The sequence below is a fragment of the Nyctereutes procyonoides genome, unplaced genomic scaffold, assembly GCF_905146905.1.
Source record: "Nyctereutes procyonoides isolate TBG_1078 unplaced genomic scaffold, NYPRO_anot_genome, whole genome shotgun sequence".
Classification (NCBI taxonomy): domain Eukaryota; kingdom Metazoa; phylum Chordata; class Mammalia; order Carnivora; family Canidae; genus Nyctereutes; species Nyctereutes procyonoides.
Genome location: NW_026575159.1, coordinates 33791406 through 33815109, shown reverse-complemented (window position 1 = coordinate 33815109; position 23704 = coordinate 33791406). Strand labels below are relative to the sequence as shown.

General features: G+C 37.7%; 1 protein-coding gene across 1 annotated transcript; it reads left to right on the top strand.

Moving 5' to 3' along the window:
* Positions 1 to 524: 524 nt before the first annotated feature.
* On the top strand, positions 525 to 1625 carry HTR1F (5-hydroxytryptamine receptor 1F). The gene has a single exon (XM_055314389.1). The coding sequence runs from the start codon at positions 525 to 527 to the stop codon at positions 1623 to 1625; it is 1101 nt and encodes a 366-aa protein (XP_055170364.1).
* The last annotated feature ends 22079 nt before the right edge of the window (positions 1626 to 23704 follow it).

The window sequence follows — 23704 nt, the reverse complement described above, 5'->3', positions numbered from 1 at the left end:
GTCTGCAACACAACTGAATTAAGTACAGAACTGTTTATGATTTTTTGAATACTGCCTTTACTATGATATTTTCTTATATTATATTACATAATGCATACATATATACTAATGGTATGTGCTATTAAACTTTTTCTGAAGAGATAAGGGAAAACATAGCTAGGATTAATACAGCTTTTAAATGCAATTCTGTGATGGTAAAAATTTTACTGAGTAATAGGTTAAGTTTTCTCATAAAAATTGTTTTATTTGAGCTGTATTTGAAGAAATGTTTTGAAAGTTACTGTTTGTTACTGTTCTCATTGAAATTTTTTAATCAAATGAAAAGAAAAGAAAATCTATAATCTAAACTCCCATTTCTTTTAATCCATAGAATATTCTAGGAAAATATATACATATACTTTTTAAACATTTATTCTGAAAGGAAGAGAAAAAATTTTGAACACTTTTCTGAATTGATTTTCTCTTCCTTTGTTACAGGTATCCATTTTTTCAGCTATATTAATCTTTTAATACAAACCCCAAAAATGGATTTCTTAAACTCATCTGATCAAAACTTGACCTCAGAAGAACTGTTAAACAGAATGCCATCCAAAATTCTGGTGTCCCTCACTCTCTCTGTGCTTGCGCTGATGACAACGACCATCAACTCCCTTGTGATTGCTGCAATTATTGTGACCCGGAAGCTGCACCACCCAGCCAACTATTTAATTTGCTCCCTCGCAGTCACAGATTTTCTTGTAGCTGTCCTGGTGATGCCTTTCAGCATTGTGTACATTGTCAGAGAAAGCTGGATTATGGGACAAGTGGCCTGTGACATTTGGCTGAGTGTTGACATTACATGCTGCACATGTTCCATCTTACATCTCTCTGCTATAGCTTTGGATCGGTATCGGGCGATCACAGATGCTGTGAAGTACTCCAGGAAAAGGACTCCCAAGCATGCTGGCATTATGATTATAATTGTTTGGATTATATCTATTTTTATTTCTATGCCTCCTTTATTCTGGAGGCACCAAGGAACTAGCCGAGATGATGAGTGCATCATAAAACACGACCACATTGTTTCCACTATTTACTCAACATTTGGAGCTTTCTACATCCCATTAACATTGATTTTGATCCTCTACTACAAAATATATAAAGCAGCAAAAACATTATACCACAAGAGACAAGCAAGCAGGATTGCCAAGGAGGAGGTGAATGGCCAAGTCCTTTTGGGGAGTGGTGAGAAAAGCACTAGACTAGTCTCCACACCCTACCTGCTAGAAAAATCTTTATCTGATCCATCAACAGACTTTGATAAAATTCATAGCACAGTGAAAAACCCGAGGTCTGAATTCAAGCATGAGAAATCTTGGAGAAGACAAAAGATCTTAGGCACAAGAGAACACAAAGCAGCCACTACCCTGGGATTAATCTTGGGTGCATTTGTAATATGTTGGCTTCCATTCTTTGTAAAAGAATTGGTTGTTAATATCTGTGAAAAGTGTAAAATTTCTGAAGAAATGTCCAATTTTTTGACATGGCTTGGATATCTCAATTCTCTTATAAATCCACTGATTTATACAATCTTTAATGAAGACTTCAAGAAAGCATTCCAAAAACTTGTACGATGCCGATGTTAAAGAAGTTTATCATTAAAAGGTTGGGATTTCTTGAGAGGAATACCTAAATGAATGCTGAGTGATAAAACATTTCACCTTTTAGAAGGAAATACAAACTGCTAAAATTATAAGAATATAATTCATATTTTAATAGCAACATGAATATAAACTTATTGAGTAAAACATGTTTCTTTTGACCATCATTCTAGAGTACTCAAATGAGAAGATAACTTCTCTCAAATGAGAAGATAACAATATTTCGCCTATGCAATGTCCCTAAAAGGCTAACTAGAAATATATAATTATTAGTAGTAGCGGTAGTGATTTTTCAGGTTTATGGCTTATAATAATTACAGAAGAGTGTTAATTAATAACACCTATAATTTCTATATCATCCTATGGTTTCATTATACAATTCTATTAGATGATTCACCACAAAGCAAACATTTCTCTACCTAACTACTTCTGTCCCCTCTTCATATTATCCTGGGAAAGAAAGGAGGGGGGAAGGAGCAAACAAGAATTTCTGTGGCGCCTGGCCAGCTCAGTCAGGAGAGCAGAAGACAGCAGTGTGATTTGTGATCTCAGAGTTGTGAGTTTGAGCCCCATGTTGAGTGTAGTGATTACTTAAAAATAAAAATTCAAAACAACTAAACAAAAACAAGGACTCCTAATATGACTGGAGGGACTGTCAAAGTCAGAGATTGATATTGTCTTTGTATTTAGATAGTAAAGAGTAATCATAAAATGAGTTAGGCACTGCAAAATAATTCTGAATACAGAACTTGTGCACATTTAACATATTTTTTGTTCAAAATGAATTCCTAGAATGATATTTTCTTAATCATGTATTACCAACATTTGAAATCAAAACATTACCCTAGTAACAGTAACTCAAGAGGATTCCAGAGATGTTCTAATTGCCCCATGTTTACGTAGGAATCAAATTTAAGGCACTAAGTACCCTAGGTTACTCACCATATTATATTCCTAATATCTTTTTTTAAATGTAAAAGAGATTTCATTTCTGTTAATGTTACAAAGCTCAGTTGCTGGGCAGCCCTGGTGGCTCAGCGGTTTAGTGCTGCCTTCAGCCCAGGGTCTGAACCTGGAAACCTGGGATAGAGTCCCGCGTCAGGCTCCCTGCATGGAGACTGCTTCTCCCTCTGCCTGTCTCTGCCTCTCTCTCTCTCTCTCTCTGTCTGTCATGAATAAATAAATAAAATCTTTAAAAAATAATAATAATAAATAAATAAAATGTCAGTGATATTTCACACTTCAGAAGTTTCATACCTTCAATTTAAACATATATATATCCCTTTTACTAGAGTGAATGTTATAGGAATTCTTAGAACTTTCCTCTGACTTGCAAAACATCTCTAGTTTTTCAATTGATAGAAATCAACAGCAAAGATTCATATTATGCTAATTATAAATATATGTTTTGTATATCTCCCGATCTCTTCACTAGTTCAGTAAGCCAAAACAGTTCATAAGTTTCCCTATTTATTATCTTACTTATAGAAGAATTAAAAAATAAAATAACCATGTTTCTGAGATTTCATTTCATTTGAACCAGCAAGTTGATAGATTGCCTTTTGGAAGGCATAACATCAGCCAAGATCATTTCAAAAACAATACACTCCTTTTTTAAGCTACACTTTTGTATGTATTTTTTTCTTTTATTTAAATTCAAGTAATTAACATATAATGTATTATTGGTTCCAGAGGTAGAGTTCCAGGACTCATCAGTCTTATATAACACCGAGTGCTCATTATATCACGTGCCTCCTTAATGTTCATCACCCAGTTACTCCATCCTCCCACTCCCCTTCCAACAACCCTCAGTTTGTTTCTTATACTTAAGAGTTTCTTATGATTTGTCTATGTGTATTTTAAATAGCCTTTCCTTGTCAGGTACTTAAGAATCCATTACATTAATTTTTTTTATGTATCTATGACACATTACTTCAACGTAACAAATATTTACAGAGTTCCTATTCTGTATAAGGCATTGTGATATACTATATGGAAGGTACAGAAAATAATGAAATACAGTCTCTCACCCTTAACACATTTACAATTTAAAAGGTGAAACACAACAGGGAGCCTGGCTGCCTCAGTCAGTAGAGCATGCAACTCTTGATCTTGGGGTCATGCATTCGAACCCTACACTGGGCATAGAGCTTACTTAAAAAAATAAAAAGATGAAACAAAGAAACAAATGAACACTATAATAGAAAAAAAATCAAAGATCTGGTATGGAAGTTGTTTGCATAATCATGATGATTCAAAGGAAAAGTTAATCATATCTCATTGAGAAAAATCAACAAAATTCCATAAAGAATGTATCTAAAATAGATAATAAATAGCGTTTGAGTAAGAGAAGTAGAAAAGCATCATCAGGAGTGATCCTGCCAGTATTTCATGAGTATTGTTCATGAAATAGCATGGCAGCTATTTAGGACAAAAGAAGAAATCAAAAGAGAAATTGGCCATTATTGTGGCTGACTTTGAATGTCAGAAAAAGAAGTTTATAGTCAATTTGGTAGTCTGTCAATGAGTGGTTATCGGTGCTTTTTAATAAATAGAAATATCACAGATGTAGATTAATTCTTTTAAAAGTATGTATACTTGAATGGATTTGAGCAGAAGTGATTTGAGTACCAGTGATTATGACTTCTTGTTAGTAAGCAAATCAGTAATTGAAGCAAGGGGTGAAGTTCTGAACTTAATCCTGGCAGTGGGAATGTAAAGAAAAACAGAAGAGACAGTAAGAAACAGAATCTACAGGATATAGCAAATTTTTTTCTTGCCCTTTCTCACTTAAATTTGATCCTGTGACTTATTTATTCAAAGACCTGGTAAAGAAGAAATAATCTGTTGAATTAATATATTTACACCCACCTCAGAAACATATTTAGTTTATACTGGGAGACACAGCCTATTAATCCAAAGGAGTACATGTCAAGCAGAGTAAGGCTCACCCAAATATACATACCACCCTCTACTCTGAGCTGGACTAAAGCTCAAATCCAGGGAAATAATGCTATCAAGTGATAAGGAAGTTAAATCTTCCCTCAGAGCTCAGGGAGTATCAAGTTTATTATTTCTGTGTGTATGAAATAATCTTTAATCCAAAAGAGCCATAACACATTACAGTACTTATCACTTCATCTTTGCATCTCCCCCCATGCTGAAGGTACAGATCATGCTATCCCTCATGAACAAATATAAGTGATTTCTCTTTGATCTTTACATGGTAGGTAATATCAGGGCTAATAACCTGCCATTTTCTCATTAAAAAGAAAAATGAAGACCCCAAATGGCATCACTTAGGCCAAGTCACCTAACTGAGGTGTAATACCTAATCTAATTGTAGGTTCAACCTTAATCAGAAATGTTAAATATTAACTCTTCAATCAGGAATCTTCTGATAAGCACCAATGAGGTAATCTGCCACCTGGGCCCTCTATGACCCCTAAAGGAATATAAAGTCATCTGCACAGTAAGACCCTCTTCTCTTCCCCTAAAGTAAAGTGACCTAGCCTGCTACAATCCTTTTCTTTTACTAATAACTTCCTTTCCCCACTCTTCTTCCTATGAAAAACTTCCATTTTGTACAATTCCTCAGAGCTCCCAATTCATGATAATAAAGCCAATGTGATCTTCAAATTTACTCAGTTGAATTTTTGTTTTTTAACAGTACTTTCTTTGAAATTTATGAAGAACAGATGACACATAACATGATGTACTTCCCTGAATATATAGAATTTATTCTCTGTGAAAATTTCTCAAGTAATTGAAAGCTAAAGATTTTCACAGAAAAAGAATATTTTTCACATCTATAACAAATATAACAATATAATAATGCATATATTTAACTGATAAGGTAGAGAAAGAAAATATAAATATGATAGAAAGTGGTTTACCATATTAGATAATACGGTAAAATTCCTGCTACAATTTCAAACATACCAGCACCAGAGACATAAGTGGAGGTGCTATTGTTGTTCTGCTTTTTCTAAATATTTTCAAATAAAGGACATATATAAAAGGCAAGGACAAAACATCAAAGGAAGATAGGAAGTCAAACTACTAGATACTAAATTCAGTTCAGTACATCACTATGTACAAATCATGTTTGAAAACCCACTTCTGCTTATGAAGCACCATCTTCACTTTACTCGTATAGGAATATGGATGGCCTACCTTAATAGTATCTTGTTGTTTTGTTTCACAATAGGTACACAGGGTCAAATTTAAAGTATAATCAGTTTATCCAAGCACTGGCAGTTGATGGGTTAATCTTTAATGTAGGACCTACTTCCATTTTGTATCTCTAAAACCAAATTTCCTTGCCCTTTTCTGATGAAACTAACTTTCCTGCCCACCCCGATTCCTGTGCTTCAAGGTGTGCATGTTACCTGCTTACAGTTATGTCAGTTCCCTTAGTAGAGCATAATCTTCATATTCTTTAGCTCAATCCTAAACTTGTCCTTCTGTATACAAGAGTTGTGTGTCAGAAAAACAAAAAAAAATGGAGAATTAATTGGAAGCCAATTCCTGGAAAATGTCTTGCTCTACCAAATATTGATGTGAAATGTAGGGGTTCAAGAGTAAATGATCAAGAAAGAATTCTTGAGATGTCTTTGGTGCATAAAAGGTGGTTTTGTAAAAGCATGAGGATGGGACCCATGGGCAGAAAGAGCTGCACTGGGGTTGTGAGAGGCCGCTGATTATATAATCAGTTTCAAGTTGGGAAGGGGTTAGGGATAGAGTACGTTTCAAGTGTAAGGTATTTGGAAGAAATTTCCAGGACTCTGAGGGGCTAGCTATTATTAGGATAAGGTCTTTTACTAGTGTCTAGTAAAACCTTAGTCATGAGACCCTTCAGATGTGTATCAGTGGGCCATACGTTTGGAGAATGATTGCTAACAAATATCTTGGAGGATGTAGAGATAAAGGAAGTTTTCAAACGGATTTTTATATGTTAAATAAGATTTACATGATCCTGGAGGTCAGGCTAATGCCAAACTAAGGCTGCCTTTTGCCTCTAGGAAAGTATTAACATTGAGGCAGCTGAGTTCCTAGAGGAAGGTCACTCTTCATGTCTCGACTACTTGTCAATGAGCTGTTAAGTTGTAAGGAAATTTAATTTTTTTCTATATTTTATTTCTTTTGCCTTTATTCTCCACTTCAAAAATGAAAGCAGAGGTGCTCATATGCTTCTTGCTGACATGTTTTCCTCTACATCAAGGAATGAACGGTTTCCTCACAAATTTAAACAAGAGCTTTTTTGACTTACAGTCAGAGAATCAGATTTGCTGTATTGCGGTAGCAAGGATTGAAGGATTTTTCCTTGTTATACTCTAAAGTCCTTCAAAAATAATCATGTTCAATTCAGAATGTATCCACATTCTTTTGTTTCAGAAAATTTGTGTCTAATATCCTCCAATAACTCAAATGATTACATTCAGGTCTTTATTCACCAGAAAATATTTCTAAAGGCAAGTTAGTATTTCTGTCACGAATAAAGTGAATATTTTCTTATGACACTGTTTTAATTTTTCTTAGTCTTATGAATCAATATGCTTTCTCCATTATTTAAAATGAAGTCATTGTTGAGAGAAATATTTTCCAATATTATAAGAAAAGTGTGGTTATTGATATAGAATGTCTTCTTAAAAAAAAAAAAAAGAATGTCTTCTCTGTATAAAACATGACAGTAGTACTTGAAACCCACCTGGGAAGGATAACAATTTTTCAGAATTTATACTGTTTAGGCCAGAAATCATAAAAATTCTGAGGAAAAAAAATGCTGCATATTATCTTCATCAATAATAACAACAATGTCTTGTCCAAGCAGCCTTTCAGTAAAGCTGGCATTTAGTCACAAGTCTGATTTCTGCCTTGGAGAATTTCCATCTCTGCAAGGGCAGCTAAAGGACCTTATTGCTTTATGTCCACACAGCAAAGCTTGCTATGTCTTTCTTCCTATGCTCACCAATATCTTTTTCATTATGTTCTATCAATGGTCCTCATTTATACGTAATTAATATTCACTCTTAAAAAGTTACTTATTATATCACCATACTTTTATATTAAATCATTAATTATTATAATCTATTATATTGCTGGGTCTGCTGCCTTGGGATTTCCTCTACCCCAACCCATTTAATAAAGAAAAATTTTACTCATCCCCACATCCCTCCACAAACATACATATCAACAATTTCCTCCTTGTGAGGGTTGTCTTGGCTAGGACTCAAGTGGATCTGTGACCCTAGTAGAGAGAGAAAGAGAGAGAGAGAAAGAGAGTGTGTGTGTGTGTGTGTGTGTGTGTGTGTGCGTGTGTGTGAGAAGGAGACTCTGCAGATGTTAAGAAGTACTAGACTGAAAAAAAATGTTCTCCTTAGCACAGCACATGTTGAACTTGAAGATGGAGGAGGAAGAGGAGGAAAGGGAGATTTTTTTAACAGAAAGGCAGAAGAGTACTACTAATACCAGATTTATAAAACCAGTGTTCATAAGAATCACCTGAGAGGGATGCCTGGGTGGCTCAGTGGTTGAGCATCTGCCTTTGGCTCAGGGCATGATCCCAGGACCCAGGATCAAGTCCTGCATCAGGCTCCGTACGTGGAGCCTGCTTCTCCCTCTTCCTCTACCTCTCCCTCTGCCTCTCTCTCTCTCTCTCTCTCATGAATAAATAATAAATTCTTTAAAAAAAAATCACCTGAGATGCTGGTGGCAGAGTCCAAATATTCTAAGTGTGTGAGTCCAGAGTAGAGCTGCCAAAACCTGAGTAAGATTCTCAGTTAGTCTAACAAAAGTGGGGCTAGAGCTTTCCTAGAAACCACTGCTTGAAAGCCCCTAGCTAAGTGTTTTGTGGAACAGAGTTTATAACTCAAAATGAAATCTCACCACCATTTCACTAGTAGAGGGCCCATCAGAATCCAGAAAACGACTTTGCTACTACATGAGAAGTGCCTAATACAAAGCTGATCAGAAGTAAAGTCACATCAGCATTGCTGGGTGTACTGTAAAGCATTCATTTAGGAGGTAAGGAAACCTATTAAAATCTATTTTTAATCAGTATGTTATTTAAATTTTGTGAGGGCAAAGATACAAGCTCTTTGTCACATATGAAGCAGCGATTTAGAAGAGTAGAAAACTCTAGATTTGAAATCAGAAAGGGCTAAAATGGAAGTCCTGATTCTGTTCACCATTACCTTGATGCTGGGCAAGTTTCATTTATCCTTCTTGCCTCATGATAGAGTTAAAGGCTAAGGAGACAGAGTAAAATAAAGACAACACTCCTGAAAAATGCTGATGGACTACAAAATGCAAATTAGCATTATTATTCTCCTCCATGGGAGGTCTGGAGTGAGTCAAAGCACATTTGACATGGCACACCAACATTGTCCACTGCCTTTTTCTGAGTCTGGGGCGAATCAAGTACTTGATGGGCTCCTGTTCCTGGCTCTCCCTGGAAGCTCTATCCTGAGTATAGCAGTAACTCCTAACAGCCCTATCTGTAGCTCTAGAAATGCTGCCTTGCAGGGCCCCACCTTCTTTGCTCTTTCCTGGCATTCCTCTTACCAAAAGCCTGGCATCATCAAAAACGTTTTGAACTTTCTAAAAGGATACAATACAATCCTTCTGCCCTATTAAAATCGTAACTACAATTATTCCAGCATTAATTTTCAGGATTAGAGTTTTATTCTAATCCTTTAAACACTACAGGAGAAATTTTAATTTGAAACGAGAATTCTAAGTTGATGAAAACAAGACTGGAGGCTTAATTTTTGGCTCTATTGAGTATAAGAAAAAATTACTAATTTATAATAAGAATATTAAAATTTAAACTACTCAGTAATGGCTTCCTATGGTTTATTACACTGCATTCAGACTCTCTTGCTTGGCTTTTTAGGCCTGAATATTAATAACAAAGATACTCTCTAGAAAACCTTATTTCTGCTTATCCTACTGAGCCCCAACAAATGCTCTCTTCTTAACCTGGGCCCCCTTTCTTCCCTGTCCTCACAATGTGTCTGCTCATTCTTGCCTCCATTGCTTTTTTTAGGGTTTTTTTTTCCTCCTCACACACAGTGGAAGTGCTCTCCACTTCCTTGATGTTTAAGCAGCTTATCATTCAAAGCACAGAATAAATTCCATTACCTCCTTAGACTGAATTTGTATTCAGTTTCAATATTGTAAAGACACAGTATTAGGGCACCTGGATGGCTCAGGGGTTGAGCGTCTGCCTTTGGCTCAGGTCATGATCCTTGGGTCCCGGGATCGAGTCCCACATCAAGCTTCCCACAGAGAAGCTTCCTCTGCCTGTATCTCTGCCTTCTCTCTCTGTTTCTCATGAATAAATAAAAAAACAAAATAAAATAAAATACACAGCATTGTCTTCACTAATTCCTTATTTGTCCTTAATATCACTAATTTCTTCATGAGTGTTTGGTTTTTATATCAGCTGAATGTAGCAGGTTTCTTAAAGGACAGATGTTTATTTCTTTATATTCCTTCTATACTTGGGTCAAGTATTTTTAAATGCTGATCTTTTCTAAGTAAATCCAGTCCATTTCACTGTGTACTAGTAACTGAAATGTAGTTAACAATTGATCTATCTTTATTTCTAAATTTAACAAAAAGAAATCCCAGTGGATTTCTATTAACAGGAAACTGAGAGGTAATGTGTGTTTTGTTAAAAATAGAAAACTAATCCTTATTTTTCAATTATTAGGTTGTATATTACTGACAATAAAATAATGAAATACATAAAATTCATTGAACACTGATTTTTTGGAAATATCTATGCATAATCCTTATTTTTCAATTATTAGGTTGTATATTACCAACAATAAAATAATGAAATACATAAAATTCATTGAACACTGATTTTTTGGAAATATCTATGCATAATCCTTATTTTTCAATTATTAGGTTGTATATTACTGACAATAAAATAATGAAATACATAAAATTCATAGAACACTGATTTTTTGGAAATATCTATGCATAATGATAATTTCAATAAGCTGTTTGGTAATGATACATTTTAAATCATATATGCACTCTACAAAAATGCTTTAAATTACCTCTTTCAAAAGAATATTTTTTTAAAGATTTTATTTATTTATTCATGAGAGACAGAGAAGCAGAAACACAGGCAGAGGGAGAAGCAGGCTCCATGCAATGTGGGACTCGATCCCAGGTCTCCAGGATCACACCCTGGGCCGAAGGCGGCGCTACACCGCTGGGCCACCAGGGCTGCCCTCGAAAGACAATATTTCAATTGCCATTCTAAGACACATACAAATAAATACACTTAATCATATTCAAGTTCAGTTATCAGCTTTCAGCCTGCCTGAAGTGAAATCATTCTTCTTCATATATCCTCCTGGGCGCCAGCCCCATTCTGTCTCACAATTTGTATGTGGATGAAAAGAGGATAGCATTTCAGAAAAGAAAATATCTCTGCAGTGAAGTAGAAAATGTAATATAATCTTCAGCTCAAAAAGAACAATTCTTACTTCCTAGAGAATTCTAGAAATCATTCTGTATATTTTTAAAAGCTGGAGAAACAACATTTCTTCAGTTTCACTTAGCTCAAGCATCCTAAAGGAGGTAATAAGTAATTGGGGCTCACACCCACCTCACCATCCTGTATCTGGCATGGCTGTCCTTGGATTCACAAACTCTCGTTTTAATTACATACTGCTTAAAAAGGGGATAAAAGGTGAATTATAAGTTCATATGTTTATCTCTTATGCTTTCATTTGTGCTGACATTTCAAAATATAAAACAACACAACAATGATGTTTTGTGTTAGGCTTGATTTTCATTTCTATTATATGTTCCTATTAATCTAAAAGTTTAAATTCTATTTATTCTACTTGTCATACAAAATAACCAATTATAAATACATGTGTACACTAGCAATTTTCTGTTATTTTCCCTGTTCTCACAGTATGTCATAAACAAAATATCTGGGGGCTCAGATTGGATAATTGACACGTTTGTATTTTCTGTGGAGAAATGCCTGACCTAGAGTTGTGTATGTTCACTATTAAACTTGAGCCAACACTTTAAATGCATTTTCTTTCCCCCAAATCTTCCCACTGATGAAAAATAATATATAGTAGTTATTTTCTTTCCAAAATATGACATGAAAAACCACTTAAGTTTAACAGTTTTAATAGCAAATGCCCAAACTATAAAAAAATGTTCAAACATGAATTTTAATAGTCTATGAAATATGAAAGTCTACTCAGTTTGTTGCTGTTAAGAAGGTCATAAAAATAAATGTATGCTGGAATTTGATGTTGCTTAGCCTAAAAACATAATAAAATGTGAAATAAACCATATTCTCCAAACAGTGGGTACTGGTTTTCACTGTCATTTCAAAATATCCAATAGCATTCTATTTAAGAAAAACTACAAAAGAAGAATAAAAAAATGTGCCGCAGACATGGAGTTTTAAGTGTTCGAATGTTTTTTCAGTGTTTGTAGAAGCCTGAGTTATAAAATGAGTCTCTCTTACTTGACCATATAATCTCGAATAATTTCCCTTACAGTTCTTCACCTCTCTTCACTCAAAGAATTGACATTCTCATTTCTTAAACTCTGTTTGGAACAAAGACAATTCCTTTTACTTCCCTGAATTTAAAAAATAAAAATCAGTAAAAAGTAGCTCCCAAGATACTGTTAGTAAATAGCATTCGAGTGGATGGAAAAGAACAATGGGAGTTTTTTTCTCATCTCTGCATTGTATTTTATATTGAGATCCAATCTTTCGAGAACAGTTTTGAGTGTAATCATGTTGAATAATGTATTAGGTTTTGAGAATACCCTCTTTCAACTTTTCCCTCTCAAAATAATGGACGAAGTGAAGGAAGTAGTGACACTTACAGAGGACTTAAGGAAAAAAAGGTTATAATGCCAGTCAAAGAAAACGCACATATTCCATAATCAAAGACATATGTCTTCATTAGTTATTAAGCAAAGCGTATCAGAAACACACAATAGGGGGAAAAAACAGACAAACATTTGCACCTATTCCAAAATACTAGTAGAGATGTGTGGGTTGGTTTGGTTTTATTTGGTGTCTGTTTCTTTTTCTCATCTCCCCTCTCCAATCCTCTTGCTTCTTTCTCTTTTACAGCATCAAGCTAATGGCCACACCTGCGACTTAGAGAGCCGAGGCCTCCAGCGACCGGGCTCCGCACACCCCAGGCCCACGCCCGCGTCTGCCCCCTGGCGCTCGCTTCGGGTGCAGCGCCGTGCCAGCCCGCCGGGGCCTGGGAAGTGGAGCATGCGCACTGGCAGGGCCGCGCGGGGCCGGGGGTGCGGCGGTGGGAGTGGCGGTCGCCCGCGGGGTTGCCCTGCGCTTGGCTTGGCTGCGTGAGGCGGCGTGGGGCGGCGTGGGGCGGCGTGGGGCGGCGTGGGGCGGCGTGAGGCGAGCGGCTCAGCACACCCCATTGTCTCGGCTGAGTCTTCATCTCTGTGCCTCGTCGGTTGAAGGCGGCTGAACGTCAGTCAGTGACGGCACGACTGCGGTACACGCTTGAGCACTTGAGGTAGGTGCTCCCGCCCGTCCCGACACGCCTCACGTCGGCCTGAAGAGAGCCGCACGTCACGTGCCAACTAAGCCAGAACCTTCCAGCGGACAAAACAGCGACGCGGAGAAAGCTGCCACCTTGTTCGGACGTGGGATCTGGCGCCGCACGGTCTCTCCAGCAGACCTGGAAACATGGAAGGGAACTGGATTCGGATGAATGTCGCCTCCCGTGAAAGCTGCCGCAGGACTCTAGATTCTCTCTCCCTTTGCGTCTCTTAACTGGGATCTAAGTGTTCCTCCTTGGACTTCATCGAAATCCCCGGTTCTCATGCTTTCTTTCAAGAGTTTCTAGAAAGTTCGAGACACTGTCCCCGGACACAGCCTCGCACCCCACCGTCCAGCCCCGTCCTCCCAGGGCCCCAGGGCCAGGGTGCCGGTGGGTCCGCGCCACACCCCTGACCCGGTCCTGCGCGCCGCCCACGCGTCCTGCCTGGCGGTCTCCCGGGCGTCCACTGCGGGTGCGCACGTCGGGGAACATCAGTCCATTGACTCCGAGACTTCTGCTATGTTTTTATTTCTAATTTCTAGAAGCACTGAAGTTTTTTACACATCGGTTTATTCCTTACTTGTGATTTTACGCTTTTTTTTTTATTGTTTGAGACATTTTACAAACTCATTTTTATTTTTTCCATCTGAGAATTCCTGTATCTGAAGACTTTTTAACCTTTATGCTGTTTGCGCTTGCCCTCGTTCATGGGGCCTTGTTTTTCTGTGGGTATTGATGTTTTCTCTCTCTCTCCTTACCTTGAGCTCTCATTTTCACTTGAACTTTATCACTGGAAATGATTGAGGCCTTGGAGGATTTCTCTCTGGGAGGATTAGCATTTGCTTCTGTTAAGCATCCAGAGGCATTAGTGGTATAAACTGTGCTGTTTTGGTATAAACTGAATTATTGACTTGAGGTTTTTATGTGTGTGTGTGTGTGTGTGTGTGTGTGTGTGTGTGTGTGTGTTTCATAATACCAGGTGATGTGAATTCAGGGTACAAACTTAAATGGAAGCCGGATGCTGGTTATGATTCTTTAGGAGAAACCGTTTTCTACCTCGGATCAGTATCAAGGTTCAGTGGTTCAAGTTTCGAGATGAGCAGGGGTTTTTTTGGTCAGCTCCACACTGGTGTCACAGTGAATTTTCTAGTTCATTCTTAAAGTGGAAGTATAACATTTTGGGGTTCCAGTTTTATTTTTTAAAGGGTCCCCTAATATCCCTGACTTGGCTGAGCACTGGGTTTTGTCTCCCATCTTTGTTTTTTTTAATTTTTTTTTTATGATCCCTGTCTCCCATCTTTGAAAACTTAAAAACTGGGATCCCTGGGTGGCGCAGCGGTTTGGCGCCTGCCTTTGGCCCAGGGCACGATCCTGGAGACCCGGGATCGAATCCCACATCGGGCTCCCAGTGCTGGAGCCTGCTTCTCCCTCTGTCTCTCTCTGTCTCTGTGACAATCATAAATAAATAACAATTTAAAAAAAAAAGAAAGAAAACTTAAAAATTTATACGTGAAATCATCTGAGTTCAGCAAATGACAGTAAGGCAAAAGCCAACATCGGTGCCTTACTTAAACCTTAGAGTTCCTGCCTTTAACTTATTTTTGGCCTAAGCAGAATTTACCTTTTTTGCACACATTTAAAATTTTTAGAAATATTTTTGTTCAGCAGTTGTAGTTGTTTTCAGCAATACGATCAGTTCAGGTACTCAGTTTACCACATAACCAGTAATGGAGACAAATGTGTTTTAAACGTGGGTTTTCTACTGCATTCATTAGAATTCTTAAGCCCTTATTCCATTTTATTATCATTTTTCCCTTGCTGTTTCTGATAGTATGATTTATTTGATAGATGACAATTATGGGTTGTTTTCTTGTCTCTAAAATCTGCTTTTAACCCATTAACTCTAATCATCCTGGGTTTTAGGTCTTCTTTTATTGGGTTGTATTCCGTTATTGTATAATTGCTATCATAGCATAAAACTCTCATGGGGATTCTGCTTCTGTAGTGTGAGTTATGCCTACTTCCAGACTTTTGTATAATATAAACCATAAGTCTCTTCCTTTCTGGTTTCCTCCCTCCCTTCCTTTCTTCATTTTTGTTTTTCTTTCCTTCCCGTCTATTTTTTCTTTTTTATTGTCCTATGATTTTGTTAATTGTCATGTAATTTATTTTTACGTTAATCACATTTTTTGTCAGGTGTTACTGCCCAGTTCAAGACAGAATAGATCATTTTCCTTGATTCACTTGGCATCTGATTTAAAACCAACTGGCCTTTCCTTCAAGCATTTGAGCATGCAGGGACGGCAAGGATACAGGCATGGTGGGGAGGGGTGCAGGCTGAGCATGCAAGGGTGACAGGGTGAGCCCTGGTTTAGAGAAGTTACACTTGCTAGAGATGTGGCATCTGAGTTCGAAGACTCAGTGATAAGTGGATTCTTGGATTGGCTGCCATCACAGTGTTACACAGTTCCGTTAAGCCTACTGGCCCTTCCTATCTTTGATGAGTCCTCCAAGATTTAGTTAGGATTGAATTTTTGCAGATCTCACCTTCATTTTTGTTCGTCTGCATATTTCCAAATTAAGTAACATTAGTGACAATTTTCAGGATACTCTGGGCTCATTTTTTCCACTAATTCTTCAGGGAAGTGAATGACAGGAGATCTAACATAATATGACAATATTTTCTGTTTCTTGCTTTGATCCTGTTTTTTTTTTCATTTATGGTTATTAGGTTATGACCTTTTATTTGTTTTGTTGCTGGTGCCCCCCCCCCTTTTGTAAGTTTTTTGTAATCATTTGGTCATTGACCTATATTTTGGGGAATCTTGCTTCATTTTTACTGTCGTTAGCCAAGCAAAACTTACTTTAAAATACTATCCTAAAATAAAAAGTGTTCTTTTTATGATGAGTTTGAGTTTAGATGATTAGGTTTCAATAATATATATCTGTGAGGAATACTGTGCATATAACAAGGGTAGTTATTCTTTATAAATTATCACTATCCATAAAAGAAAACAAATGTAGGAATGAAATACAAGATAATTTTTTGTTGGAGGGGTTGGAATTCTGGGTCCTGGAATTATATGGTAGCCCACTGGGAGTTCTCAGTATCTAGAGGCAGTAAATAGATCTGGTTGTCTTGAAAAAGGATCTTGAAGTACCAGAGGACTAAAAAGCTACCAAAAATAAATTTGACTGCTTTTTCACTAACAGCCAGGCTGGTACTTAATTTTTTTAATTATCCACAAAAGTCTTCTGTATGTCAAGAAAAATTTTTAGTGTTGATTTTATAATTTTTTTTTTAATTTGTATTTATTTATGATAGTCACAGAGAGAGAGAGGCAGAGACACAGGCAGAGGGAGAAGCAGGCTCCATGCACCGGGAGCCCAACGTGGGATTCGATCCAGGGTCTCCAGGATCGCGCCCTGGGCCAAAGGCAGCCGCCAAACCGCTGCACCACCCAGGGATCCCTTAGTGTTGATTTTAAATAATGCGAACTAACATTCATTCTTTATTCATAATCAACTTCTTCTACAAAGCAAGTTTCAAGCACAGGGTTTTTTTCACTACTATCTGCTGCCCTCTGCAGGCTAATTTTAAACTTAAAATATATTGGAAGTCTAGAAGAAACAACCTTCCCTATATTCCAAAGTAAATCTGAAACAAGAATGCTCATAATATCTCAAAGTTTTATTTCTATTGCATAGATGCCATGTGACTATGAACTGTTACTTGTTAGATACCTGAGAAATAGAGACTTCTCTTTGGAGTATAGCAATGAAAGGAAAAGAAATGTGCTTGGGATAGAAGTTATGTGTCATTTGGTTTTGATTCTTAAGTAACAAGTAGTTGAACATTTGGTCAATGTGAAACATTACTTGCTACATTATTTCCCCCTGTATTTTCTTTCTTCTTTTTTTTTGTATTTTCTTTTCATGAGTGGATTCTCCTGCAAAGCAGTTTCTCTGGAATAAATAATAAATAGTGACCCTCAAGTTCAGAAGCCTTGATACAAGTATATCATAAAAGAAATTTTTTAATTTATTTATTTTACAGAGAAACAAAGAGCACATGCATAAGGGGACCAGAGTAAGGAGAGTCTCAAGCAGACTCTGTGCTACTTGAGTCTGACACTGGGCTCAATCTTATGAGCCTGATATCATGACCCTGAGATCATTACCTGAGCCAAAACCAAGAATCTGTCACTTAACCAAATGCACCCCTAACACAGAAAAAATTTTAGGGATCCATGGGTGGCTCAGTGGTTTGGTGCCTGCCTTGGGCCCAGGACGTGGTCCTGGAGTTCCGGGATCAAGTCCCACATCAGGCTTCCTGCATGGAGCCTGCTTCTCCTCTGTCTGTGTCTCTGCCTGTGTGTGTGTGTGTATGTGTGTGTGTGATGAATAAATAAATAAAATCATTTAAAAAATTCTTCCTATTAAAAAAAGAAAAAATTATTTATTTATAAAGATTTTATTTATTTATTCATGAGAGACACACAGAAAGAGAGAGGAGAGAGAGGCAGAGACAGGCAGAGGGAGAAGCAGGCTCCATGCAGGGAGCCCGACGTTGGACTCGATCCGGGTCTCCAGGATCAGGCCCTGGGCCGAAGGCAGGTGCTAAACTGCTGAGCCACCCAGGCTGCCCAAAGAAAAAATTTTAAAAGATGTTTGTCTCATTCAGTCCTATCAGTGATTGAGTTACTTTGTAATAGTAACCCCAGAATTTATTCAGGGGACTCTGAAAGTGAGTTATTTCTTAGCTTACTTTCTTTCTGAGAGCTTTAGCAGCTAGGAGTTCCCAGAGAATTTTCCATTCCAATGAAGTGCAATGGGAATCTCTTTAATATAGTTGCATAGGATATAGGAGTAGAAAACAGACTGATGCAGGCCCAATTAGCATCCTATGGCCAGTGGTAACATGAGAGTTCTCTCCAAAAATCCAAGACAGGAGATGGGTCTCAGAAGTGAGAAAGAGAGAGAGCCAACCAGCTGCCCTGAGGGGGCACTTAGGCCCACTTAGATCACATCTTGAAATTATGTCAGCATAGAGAGAATGTAAGAATACCATAGAAAATGGACTGCATTTCAAAGATTATAACACAGCATTGAGACCAAACAAGAAAAATACATGTACTTTCCCAAACTTGGGAAGAAAAAATGTGGTGGATGGCAGATTCTGAATTTGAGTAAAATGTGAAATGTGCAGATATCCATGGAGTAATTAAATTTACTTGGAAATAATTAAGCTTTATCCTTCAGACAGAATAGGGTCTTAAGATACAGATTTTTATCCAGGTATTTTTTAAAAAGTAAAATTTTTCTTGCTAGCATCTGTGATTGGGGGGAAAAACAGTGAAAGATTCAAAAGAGATTTCTGAAAACGTCTCTTACCACGTGCTAGAACTTGGCATCTGTCCACCCCTTTGCTAGCATCTTCCTCTCTGTTCGGAATGTCTCCGAACCCTTCTTAATTTGGCGAACTGTCCCCAACCTAAAAGAAAGCACCAGGAGGACAAGTGTTCTGTTGGTTTTGTTTATTATTTGTCTTCAGTACCTAAAATGGCTCCTGGCTAATGGTACATACTCAATAAATACTCATTAAAATGAAATAATTAAAAGAAAACTAGATGACTAAAGCTTAGAGGAGAAACGAGTCTTTTGTAAGATATACAAAAAAAAAAAAAAGCAAGATACTACCTTCACCCTTTCTTTCCCATTAATGGACTGTGTGTAATTTTTGTGGCAGTCACTTGGGATCCAATTTAGAAATAATAAGAGATTCACCATTTGTCAACACAAAGGACTGGCAGGGTGTTATCCTTTTCTTAGAATTGTATTTTAAATGTTATTCTTTTTCCCTTTTGGATATCCCCCTACCCCTCAGTCCTTCTGGCTCAGCATCACTAAGAGGAGAGGGAAAAGAGTCAAAGATGTATTCATAAAGCAAAAGAATGAGAGGACAGGTCTAATAATGCAAGGTATTTCAAACAAACATTGTTGTCTGCTGCCCCTTACTGGTAAGATAATAAAATTGCTAAATTACATTTTAAAAGTGTAGTTCTTGGCACTAAAATCCTATTTTACAGGATATTGCTCCTTTACCACACAAAAATTATATAAGTGAATCATATCAACTACCAAACACCATAGGAGGCAAGTCACTTCACTGAAGGCAGTTCTCTGGCCTTCAATTTCAACAAAGAGAAAAGTTAAGTAGGAAAAATACTAAAACAAACCCCTTGTGTAAAAAAGTGTTCTCCCTTGCTTGAAAACTGGAAAGTTATCATTGGCAAAAAATGCTCTCAGTTAATTTCTCTGAACTGACAATCTCATTTAATTTATTTTTAAGAAAATATCTGTCAAATGCCCACATCTGAATAACTATGGTCTGCCTGCCAGTCAGCCTTTCTAATAAAAATGGCATTCCACAAAAGGCAGCAGCTAATTCAGGTTGTAATTGAAGGCACTTGACGGGAAATCAAACTTCAATAAAATATACATATTCTGTGTGTGTGTGTGTGTATGTCTGTGTGTATATACACATATATATATAAATATATAATATATATTTAAATATATAGATATATTTAAATATATAAATATATTTAAATATTTTATGTATAAAGAAATATATATAAATATATAATATATGTAAAGAAATATATATTTATTTATATATATATAAAGAAACTAGAGCCCAAATGCTTTCCTCAAGATCCTTTCCTCAAGATCACCATCATAATACTTAATTATTTGGCAAATTGGTTAGAAATGAGCAGGGTCTGGGATCCCTGGGTGGCTCCGTGGTTGAGCCCTGCTCAGGGCATGATCCTGGAGTCCTGGAATCAAGTCCCACATCAGGCTCCCTGCATGGAGCCTGCTTCTCCCTCTGCCTGTGCCTGTGCCTCTCTCTCTCTCTCTCTCTCTCTCTCTCTCTCTAATAAATAAATAAAATCTTTAAAAAGAAAAAAAGAAGGGATCCCTGGGTGGCGCAGCGGTTTGGCGCCTGCCTTTGGCCCAGGGCGCGATCCTGGAGACCCGGGATCGAATCCCACGTCAGGCTCCCGGTGCATGGAGCCTGCTTCTCCCTCTGCCTGTGTCTCTGCCTCTCTCTCTCTCTCTCTCTCTGTATGACTATTGTAAATAAATTAAAAAAAAAAAAGAAAGAAAAAGAAAGAAAGGAGCAAGCTCAAACCACTGGGAAAAGCACCTTTAGCAGGTGCTTTAGAGTAAACCACTGAATTCTGAGGGCTTGCAAAACCGTGAGGGTTGGACCTCTGAATGCAGAGCCAGCAATTCTGCCCTGGTCTCTGATAATGGCTAATGAGCCCAGAGATTCTAATTACTAGAGTAATGTTCTACCTCTTGTACCAGGTTGGCTTGCCATGGAGGATTTTGGCATGAAATGACCATGGCTTTACCAAGGGAGTGATCCAGAACTGTAGATTAACAACCTAATGTGTGGTTTTACTGCTGTATCTTCAGTAAACAGCATTGGTCCTGGGGTTGGGTTGAGATAAGCACCCCAAGGCAATGTACAGAAAGGACCTCATTCTTGGTCTGCAAGGAGCCACAATTATGAATTCAGAATGCAATACTAAAAATTTAGTCTAAAAGTCAAGGCAAAGTTGAAAATGGTAAGTGCACAACGAAGTCGCAAGTGGAGATTGGGGGACAGACAGAAGGAGGAAGCAATCAAAGAATCAATTTGGCCAAAGTGAAGAAATAAAAGCCTCCAACAGCACAAGAGTTCTGGCCATCCCCTTTCTGCGGTACCTAGTAGATGACATGGGACTTGTCAGATCCCAAAGGAATTGTGCAGCGCCATCAAGGACAGATGGACAGGGAAAGAACTACCTGAAACCAAAGAAAACAGGATCTGAAATGGAGACCCCAGGAGGAGAGGTAATGTCAGATGGTAATTCCAAGCAGAGACATGGCAAATGGCATATTGTATCTCATCAGCAGAGGGTCCTCTTCTGCTCCAGGTAGAAACTACTGTCTCTCCTCTTCCCTTTGTAGTAAGTGCTGGGAAAGAATAATCCTGTCTCCCCTCTCTCATTTACAGCTGGGGTACTTAAACTTCACAAGCCACATTCTGCTCAAATGATAAAGGTCATCAGTGTCTTCCTAACTGAAAAATCATATAGACTGGTTTTCATCATCATTTGCTACTTCATTTCCATCAAAGTTCTCAAAAGTCTCCCGATCTCCCTAATAAAGCAGTGCCCATTATCACACAGTTGCTTTCCCCGATATTATCCTCTTTTTATTTTTATTATAGAAAATTTCAAATATGGGAAAGTACAACACACAATCATATCAACAATTACCAAACTCATGGGTAAACTTGTTATATCCAGATCCAAATTCACATTCCTCTCACATACTATTTTGAAGTAATTCCCAGACATCCTTATCTTTCTATCCATAAATATTTCATATGTATCTCCACATGTTAAAGACTCTTTTTGTTAAGCAATCAACATATCATGACTGAAAACAAGGCAATAATTCTGTAATATACCAAATATCCACTGTTCAAATTTTCAATTTACTCCTGAGTGTCATTTTCCCTAATTTGAATCAATATTTAAATAAGACATAGAATTGTGATTGGTTCTTAAGTTTCTTAAGTCTCTTTTAACCTATAGGTTCCCTCTCTATCTCTCCACTCCTTTTCCCATGCAACCTCTTTATTGAAAAAAAAACTATTTGCCCTGTAACATTTCCCACAGTCTGGTTTTTTTGTTGTTGTTGTGTTTTGTTTTTTTTTTACGATTTTGTTTATTTATTCATGAGAGACAGAGAGTGAAAGAGAGAGGCAGAGACACAGGCAGAGGGAGAAGCAGGCTTCATGCAGGGAGCCTGACATGGGATTCAATCCCTAGTCTCCAGGATCACACCCGGGGCTGAAGGCAGTGCTAAACCGCTGGGCCACGGGGGCTGCCCCTGATTAAATTTTATTACTATATTCCCCTACCTCTCATGTTTCCTGTGCAATGGTGGCTGGATCATATGAAGTTTTCTTGGTGAAACTGCTTCACAGTGGGTATGGTATTCTTCCAAAAGAAAATACGCTATTTGCTTTTGTAGACAGACATTGTGGGCATTGCCTAGATCTCTTAATGCATTAGCAGTTGCAAAATGATAAAGTTCAAATCTGTTGTTCCATCTTAATTCATTAACTGGAATATTTATATAAAGAGAAACAAACCCCCCCCCATCAACAGTTTGGTCATTACGTTATAGAGTTCACATAGGAAACACAGGATAAATGCTTGCTCCTTTTTAAAAATTATTTCAAAATAATCTGTTCACTAGCATTCTGCAACAGTTACCAATCAGTGTTGTTATTTGTCTCAGTTAGCTATTATTAGGTTAAAAAAAACTTGGGATGCCTGGGTGTCTCTGTGGTTGAGCATCTGCCTTCAGCTCAGGGTGTAATCCTGGAGTCCCGGGATCGAGTCCCATATCAGGCTCCCTGCATGGAGCCTGCTTCTCCCTCTGCCTGTGTCTCTGCCTCTCTCTGTGTCTCTCATAAATAAATAAATAAAATCTTTAAAAAAAAAAAAAAAACTCTCCCATCTCCCATCCCTATAAACTCAGTTGTTTACAACAATAAAGCACTTCTACTTCTGGCCAAGATAGAGAAACCCTCCTGCCTAAAATAATTTTTTTTTAATATACAAAATACATGAAAGAACTGTTTGCAGGACAGTGGATGTTAGGCAACAAACATCTTAGGTATCCCTGAGAGATGGAAAACAAACAAGATAAGCCCAATGAGTGCCCCACCATCCTGACCTGAGGCAATGTATAGACCATGACACAGGAAGAGAGAATTGAGGCAGACCCCAGAGTACTTCCTGAGTTGAGGAGATAGAGTGAAGATTCTAGAGAATACAAAAAAATGAGAGTTCACTGGACAGGGTACCAAAAAAGGAGAGAATTGTTCATAGAGCTCTAGAGATAGGCAAGGGTACTTCCTTAAGTATTAGCTGAGTGCTGATCAGCAAATGCATGTGAGGAAACTACATGAGATTGGAGGAAGAATCATCTGAAAGAATGAGAGGCAACAGTGCCTGCCACTCACATAGGGCCAGAAATAGTGTTTACCCTCTACCAGCCAGTCTAGAAAACCCTATGATTCATTAAGCATTAGGAATAGTACATGAAAGAGTCTTATCTCAACAGTAGGGATTAATTAGTACTGGACTAAGTACTGAATTGGTTTCACCTAAGGATCTTACATTTAAGAGTCAAAGGTCAGGTGCACCTGAGTGGCTCAATTGGTTGAGCGTCTGTCTTCGGTTCAAGTCATGATCTCAGCGTCCTTGGGTCAAGCCCTACATCAGGCTCCCTGCTCAGTGGGGAGTCTACTTACTTCTCCCTCTCCCTCTGCCCTTCTCCCACCAGGCACATCAACATGTGGTTTCTCTCTCGCAAAATCTTTTTTTAAAAAGAGTCAAAAGTCAA

Coding starts and splice junctions, on each gene's coding strand:
- HTR1F (XM_055314389.1), top strand. CDS start 525: ATGGATTTCTTAAACTCATCTGATCAAAACTTGACCTCAGAAGAACTG.